A 7,632-nucleotide genomic window follows, 5' to 3' on the forward strand; every position below is an offset into this window, starting at 1 on the left:
GAGTTCAGCCCTCCCTGTGCAGAGAAGTACCTTGCCTCCCACCAGTGCTTCTGGCACTTGGCTATGGGAAGTAACAAGTTGGGCCTGTTTTACCACAGGAAGGGATAAGGTTTTGGCCTGGGGAAGGGAAATGGGGAAAAGCAGTCCATCTGGGTCTGAGGAATGATGCTTCCCTGTCCTTGCTTCTCTTCTTGACCCTGGGGCTTCCTGACTGGTAAGCAATCCTGGAGCAAAGGCCCCCAGATACCATGCAGAGGGGCTTCTTGGCTGTCCTGCAGTGCCAGGAAGCCAGGCTGGGGCTGAGGTCTGCTCCAGCTTGAAAAGGCAGTGCAGGCTTTTTTAGTGCTGTGGAAAGAGGCTGGATGGAAGCAGAAACCCAGCTCTCTTCAGGGACATATCAGGCACAGATGCTCTTGAGCTAGCAGCTAGAGGCCAGTGGGAGCTAGGCAGCAGAGTCTAGTGGGAGGAGCCAAGGACCTGCATTCTACCTGATTTGGGGGTTTGCTGAGGGAATGTCAGAGCCCAACGAGAGCTTGCAGAGCTCTCACCTCCAACTGGCCCCCAGCATCCTTAGACTGTGGGCAGGACTGAGACCACAGTTTTGCCTCAATGCTTGGACAGCTGGCACAGATCCTGCTGCACACCCATGGCTTCACTTTGCACTTCTTGCTCTCCTCATCTTTTATCCCACATCCCCCACATCCAGGGATGATTTCAGCTTGTGTGGTGTGAGTTGCACCCCTGCAGCAGGGCTGGGATTCCCAAGAGCTCCACCAGGAGCACCAGCATGGCAGTGCTTCAGAAACTGGAAAAGCCAGCTTCCCAGTGCCAAGCCTGGGCAGGACAGGCAGACATGAGCCTGTCCCAAAGCAGGCAGCTTATCCCAGCCTCCACAGAGCCGTGGGCAGACTTGGATGGGAGTTTTGGCTGAGGATCTTACCCCACAGGATAACCAGGTTTCCATTGGCAGTGGGATGTGTCCTGGCTCTGCCTGGCTAGTATGCACCCAATTTGTATTTTTGGCTGGGCTATGCCCTGCCTTAACATGCACGGGGAAAGGCAGGCACCTGGGTCCCACAGGATCCCAACCCAATAGCAAGCAAGCCTCAGGAAGGCCCCAAGCTGGGGACAGATGCAATGACAGGAGGAAACAAGATGGACTGGAGCTGCAGCAGCCCTGACCAGTTTTGGGGACCGAAGGGACCCAGGTTTAAACCTCCACTGGACCTGTGAGCAGAGTTCTGCTCCTGGCTGTCTATGACCCAGGTCTTTCTGCTGGAGATGTGGCAGAGCTGCCTGCATGCAGCCCAAGCCATGTGCCTGATCCTACCCATGTGGCCCTTGGGCAGCAGGTTTAAATCCCCTCAGATGCTGGCACTGCTGTGTTTCCTTGGCCAGGGGTTCATCAGCTCCACCTGCAACAGCAGCACATGGGTGTGGAATTATCTGAAAGGATTTTCTTGGGTTAAACTTAGGAATTTGAAAGGTTTTTCTGGGAACCTGGTGGCTGGGGGAAGCTCTCCTCTGCTGCAGTGCTGAGCTCTGCTGAGTTTACCTCAGTGGGGGCTTCACTTGAGCCAGAGCTCAGTGGCTCTGAAAAGCCCCCAAGAGTTGCTGAGGGCACGGGACTACTGCATGGTGGTGGCATGAGCAAAGGACTGCGCTGGAAACTCACAAAGGAGCAGAGTGATACAGTGAGTATCAAGTATATGAACATGGATCATGTGTCTGACACATGAAAAGTGGGTGGCTTTTCCAAGACTAGTTTATCAAGGAACAAAGCAAGCTGTGGGTGTGAGGAGTCTCATGCACTCCTTTCCTGATGCATGGAAATTGACTGCAAGCCAACTGACAGCCTGAGTGAGCCTGGCTGCATGGCAGGGGTCTCCTCAAGAACTGCAATGCCCTCAAGGCTGGTCCTCGATACACACAGAGTGCTCTTACCCTCAGCAGATGTTTGGTAGGCAGCTGGTATTGCCTATAACCCCATAGTACAGTGACTGTGACATGTGCCTTGGTAACTTTGACCCTGTCCTGGTTGCTGTGGCAGTCCCAGTGAGCCTCACCCTGAACTTAGTCAGTCATGCCTGTACAACGCCACATGAACACTGCTCCTGTGGTACCTCAGATAGTGAAAGTAGGGTTAGACTAGATACTAGAAAAATATCTTCCCTGTGAGCGTGGGGGGCCCTGGCACAGGTGGCAAGAGAAGCTGTGGCTGCCCCTGGATCCCTGGAAGTGTCCAAGGCCAGGTCGGATGGGACTTGGAGCAACCTGGGATAGTGGATGGTGTCCCTCCCCACGGCAGGGGGTGGAACAGGATGAGCTTAAGGTCCCTTCTCACCCAAACCGTTCTGTGATTCTCCAAGCGATCCGAATCCTCTGTTCCCGACACCGGGTCAAGGAAGGTGCACGGCCAGCACACCCTGTCCCCCAAACCAGAGCTCCCCAGCCCATTGGGAAAGGGCAGCCCCGAGGTCTGGGACCCACAGCCTCGGCTGCGGGCGGAGGCAGAGGACCCAGTGGCCCCCAGAGCCGCTCCACCCGCCCCGGAGGACAGCAAAGCCAGCGCCGCTCCCCCAGCCACGCCGGGGCTCCCCACTCTACGGGGCTCCCGCCGGGCCCCACTGAACGGATTTAAACGGCACCCACGCCCACCAATCACTGCCCGCTCGGCCCGGTGCTCGCCCCGCCCCTGCCGCATGCCCGCCCTTCCATTGGCCGCTGGCGTTGAATTTTAAACCCTGCCGCCCTGCCCCTTAGCAACTGCATCCCTCTGCGCCCGCCGATTGGCCACCGCCTGGCACCGCCTCGCACTCTGATTGGACGAGGCTCGGCCAGTGCTGGCCGGCCGCTACCGAACTGCTACTTTCAAAAGCGCCGGGGCCGGAGGTGCGGGGACAGCGGACCGGGCATGGGTGAGTGGGGAGGGGACATCCCGGGCGTGGGTGAGTGGGGGGAACCGGGCATGGGGGAGGGGACATCCCGGGCGTGGGTGAGTGAGGAGAGGACACCCCGGGCATGGGTGACTGGGGGGGACGCCCTGGGGTTGGGTGAGTGGGGTCTCCGGGGGCTGCGGGGAAGTGGGCAGCGCTGGGACCCCTAGGTGGTGGCAGGCGTGGGGACCCTCGAGGGTGCAAGGGAGTGGGCGCGTCCAAGACCCCCGACTCCCCTAGGGAACTCCGGGGGGTGCAGGGGAGAGGGGAACTTTGGGACTCCCGACTTCTCCAGGGGACCCTGAGGGTTGTAGGGGAGATCTCCAAGACCACGAGCTCTCCGAGGAAATGCAAGCCCTTGCATCCTTCTCTGGGATGCAGGAATCTGGGAGTTGCCTGTCCCACCTCGCCCAGCAGAGTGCTTTTGGTGGCGGTCTTTGGGGTCCATGTCCCTTCATCCCTGGACCCCTAGCCAGACTTGTCCCTTGCCTGGGCTTGTCTCGGGGCACTACCCTCCTGCCGTGCTCAGGGAAGGGGTCAGTCCTGCTGTGCTAACCCCCAGGAGGGACAAATGCCCCCCTGTTCTGCCCCAAGATGGGAGGGTGTCCCTGGAGGCAGGCCAGCAGCAGCCCCCATCACATCCTGCTTTGCCCCCAGCTTGCTCGCAGAGACCAAGGGAGAGGATGCCGTTGCCACGCAATGCCAAGATGCTGACTACCAAGCAGTCCCGAGCAGGCAAGGTAGGCCCTGCTACAGAGAATGTCGACCCCGAGAAGGTGAGCACCGAGCCAGGTGAGGGCTGTAGGGGTGCTTCTGTGGGGCAGCTGACCACCATCTTCTAACAGCCTCTCTTGCAGGAGGAGAGCTGTCATGCCAAGAGGTCTTCGTCCTCACCCCAGGGTGGGCCCAAGAAGAGATCAGCATTCGGGGACATCACCAATGTGAGTGCTTCTGTGAGGGTGGGGGTTCTGGTGCCCAGTGTGAGCCCCCCATGGTGGGGGGGCATGCCCCATGCCCATTAGGAAGAGGAGAGGTCTTCCTGCAGGGCATACCTTGCTTTCCACTGTGCAGCCCCTGTATCCCCCTGTTCTGACCCAAACAGGCTCACAAGAACCAGGTGGTGGCAGGGAAGAAGGAGGCTGTGAAAGTTGCTCCACCCAAGGCACAGAAGGCACATAATGCCTTGGAGGTGGCCAAGAACAACGAGATCAACCTAAAAAAGTGAGTAGCTGGAGACAGGGGTTTGCTGCAAACTTGTCCCATGGGGATGAATAGTGGGGGCTTCCCTTGGGTGATGGAGACCCTGCCAGATGCAGGGGAGAAATAGTATATCTACTATAAATGGCATCAGGTTGTGCCAGGGGAGGATTAGGTTGGATATTAGGAAAAGCTTCCCCAAAAGGGCTGTCCAGCCCTGGCACAGGCTGCCCAGGACAGTTGTAGAGTTACCTTCCATGGAAGGATTTAAAAGTCATGTGGATGTGGCTCTTGGGGACATGGTTTAGTGGTGGGCATGGCAGTGCTGGGGGAACTGTTGTTCTCAATATCTTTAACAGTCTTTTCCAACCTAAGTGATTCTAAGAGTCTGTGGGTATATTTTAGGTGTGGTTTGGCCCCTTCCTGAAGCAGCAAGAGTCTCTGGAAGGCCCCTTTCAGCCAAGAAATTTGGCCAATGATTTATGCTCTTGTCCTTCCCAGGTCAATGAAGAAAACTCCCCCAACAGCTCCTGCAGAGCCGATAGTGAATCCTGTTCCAGAGAAGCCGGTGTCTGTGCAGGAACTGAAGCCTCCTGAGGAGAGGGTAGGGACCCTGGGCTGCAGCATTGCCCCAGGCCCATCACAGCACTGGTCTGTGGCTGCCACTGGTGGTACTGAGGCACCAGGCAGTGCTCTGGACCTTGGAGAGACTTTGGCCAGTGTGATGGAAAGCTGGGGAGGGGGGTAAAGCACACCACCATCTTCCTTCAAGAATCCTCCCATGGGAAAGAGTGGGGCAGGGACTGCAGGGTGATGAGGGCAGGTAGGAAAAGGGGGGTGCAGAGGGGCAGCAGCCTTGCCCCAACAGGGTGACCAGCACCCACAGGGCCTCCCCCTTATTGCTGCCTCTTCCATGCCAGCAGGTACCAGCAGTGGAGGACATTGACAAGGAGCAGCTGGGTGACCCCTATGCCAATGCAGAGTATGCCAAGGAGATCTTTGAATACATGCGGGAAAGAGAGGTGCGTGATGCCTGTCCAGGGGGTGACAGTCCTGTCTGGGGAAGGAGTAACTGCAGGCAGGGCCACTGACTGCCCAGAGGCTCTGACCACCTGGCAGGGGCCTGCACAGGGTGGAAAGGGGTTTGTTCTGAGGGTGGGGATGTCTGCCCTGTCCCTGACAGCTGGCTCTTTGGCAGGAAAAATTCATGCTTCCTGACTACATGGAGAAGCAGACAGACATCAGTGGGGACATGCGCGCTATCCTTGTGGACTGGATGGTGGAGGTGCAGGTGAGAGTGCACAGCTTTCTGCAGAGCAGCCCCCATGCTGCCTTTGGCACATGTGACCTCAGTGCACTGGCAGAGGCTCCTGCAAGCATTCCCAGTGCAGAGCTGATCCTCCCCCTGTGTGGGCTAGGGATGAGCCTATATCCCTCCCTCTGAGCCTGGCCCATGGGCACCCCTGGCCTCTGTGAGAGCTGGGTGGGGCTGGGCAGGCCTAACTTCTGTCTGACACTCTGTTATGACCCCCGCTCTCATTCTTGCAGGAGAACTTTGAGCTGAACCATGAGACACTATACCTGGCTGTGAAGCTGGTGGACCACTACCTGGTGGAGGTGGTGAGCATGAGGGAGAAGCTGCAGCTCATCGGCTCCACTGCCATCCTCATTGCCTCCAAATTTGAGGTGACTCTTTGTGTGCTGTCCTGGGGTGCAGGGGCAGAGGGGCTGTGCCTCTCTTGCCCCTGTGGGGTTTTGGAGAAGGCCGGGCCACTGCTGAGAGCTGCTGAGATGGCATGTCTGTCATGTTCCTCCTTCCTGTCCCAAGGGCTGCGAATCCAGTCATGGTGGGCTGAATCCTGTCTCCTGGTGTCACTGGAGTACCACCTTTTCTCTGCTCTGCAGAGACCATCAGGATACCTTAGTTCACCTCATGCAGGCATGGAGTTAAAGCCAAGGGCTGGAGGAGTGCGGACACCACACAAGTCCCACAGGGTGGTGTTAACAGTCCTTGCTGAGTCTGGCAGCACATGAACACTTACAGGGCTTGTGGGAGGGGTAGGATCTCCTGAGTTGGGGCCAGGGTGAATCCCCACTGGGGTGCTGAGCAGTTGTGCCCCCGCAGGAGCGGTGCCCACCATGTGTGGATGACTTCCTCTATATCTGCGATGATGCCTACAAGCGGGAGGAGCTTATTGCTATGGAGATGAGCATCCTCAGCACCCTCAAGTTCGATATCAACATCCCCATCCCCTACCGCTTCCTGCGGCGCTTTGCCAAGGTGAGTGCATTTGCAGGGTGGGCTGGTGTCCAGGTATCTCCAGGCACCCCTTCTGTTAGCTCCATGGGATGGTGACTTGCATTGCTGGAGCTTCAGGCTCCCGGTTGGCAGCAAGGAAACTGTCCAGGTCCCCTCAAGAGGGGTGAGGGTGGTGGTTTGTGATAGGCTGGGTGCGTGGGATCCGTCTTGTGCCCCAGAGGCAGCATTCTAGATCCCAAAAAGGCTGGGAAGGGGAGCAGCATTGCTCAAAAGGCTGAGCCTTTCCCTGCCCATTGGCTGTAGTGTGCTCATGCCACCATGGAGACACTGACACTGGCCCGCTTCCTCTGCGAGATGACCCTGCAGGAGTACGACTATGCCCGCGAGAGCCCCTCGAAGCTGGCTGCCAGCTGCCTGCTGCTGGCACTTACCATGAAAAACCTTGGGGGCTGGGTGAGTACCTGCCTAATTCCCTGTCCCTGCTGAGGCACCCTGGGAGGCACGGCAGGGAGGCAATGGACCAGTGAGTGGGGTGATGCTCTAGGGCTATGATCAGATTTGGATGCTGGACAGGGAAGATGATGGCTGTCCTGTCATTGAGAGGACACAGCTTAGCCCCGCTGTCCCCTTGCAGACCCCTACACTGGAGTACTACAGTGGGTACAGTGCCCAGGACCTGCACCCCCTGGTGAAGAGGCTGAATTTCCTCCTCACATACCAGCCCCACGACAAGCTGAATGCTGTGCGCAGCAAGTACTCGCACAGGTGAGTGTCACAGGGGCTCTGTCTCAGGCTTGGCCCTGCTGCAAGGAGCGACACCACCAGCATGCACCCTGGGGTTCTGTAGGGATCTGGGAGCCCTGGAGGATGGGTGTCAGGGCTGTGGTTGAGGCCTAAGCCAACATGTTCCTTCCAGGGTCTTCTTTGAGGTTGCCAAAGTCACCCCCATGGACATGCTCAAGCTCGAGGAGGCACTCACTAGCTGCTAGCCCTACTCTGTAAATAAGCCTGTAAATAACGGAGTGCCCTCAAGCAGGGTGGTACCATGTACATAAATAATAGTAATTTTAACTGAGGAGGGGGGGGAAAAAAAAGTCATGTGTAACTGTTAATAAAATGTGTTTGTCATATATGCTGGCACTGTAGACTGTGAGCCTCAGTATTGTACTTCCCCTCGCTCTGATGAGACAGAGGGTGAGAGCAAGGTGATGGGTTGCATGATGGGGAGCAAGAAGCTCA

The 7,632-nt window shown here is 57.5% G+C and overlaps 1 protein-coding gene across 3 annotated transcripts; it reads left to right on the plus strand.

Annotated features, from left to right (window-relative positions):
• The first annotated feature begins 2,824 nt into the window (after positions 1-2,824).
• Positions 2,825-7,490, plus strand: CCNB3 (cyclin B3). 3 transcript variants are annotated; one of them, XM_069015827.1, is made up of 12 exons: positions 2,825-2,918; positions 3,594-3,712; positions 3,794-3,877; positions 4,039-4,157; positions 4,635-4,737; positions 5,054-5,155; positions 5,332-5,424; positions 5,682-5,819; positions 6,259-6,414; positions 6,697-6,846; positions 7,028-7,158; positions 7,310-7,490. In XM_069015827.1, exons 1-12 carry the CDS (start codon positions 2,915-2,917, stop codon positions 7,380-7,382), a joined length of 1,272 nt encoding a protein of 423 aa, XP_068871928.1. In that variant the 5' UTR covers positions 2,825-2,914; the 3' UTR covers positions 7,383-7,490. The 3 variants fall into 3 exon arrangements, with proteins under 3 accessions (XP_068871928.1, XP_068871927.1, XP_068871929.1); XM_069015826.1 differs by lacking the exon at positions 2,825-2,918 and adding an exon at positions 3,022-3,025; XM_069015828.1 differs by lacking the exon at positions 2,825-2,918 and adding an exon at positions 3,022-3,025 and having other exon boundaries at positions 5,057-5,155.
• Positions 7,491-7,632: the final 142 nt, after the last annotated feature.

This window comes from Aphelocoma coerulescens, chromosome 4A (genome assembly GCF_041296385.1).
Source record: "Aphelocoma coerulescens isolate FSJ_1873_10779 chromosome 4A, UR_Acoe_1.0, whole genome shotgun sequence".
Taxonomy (NCBI): domain Eukaryota; kingdom Metazoa; phylum Chordata; class Aves; order Passeriformes; family Corvidae; genus Aphelocoma; species Aphelocoma coerulescens.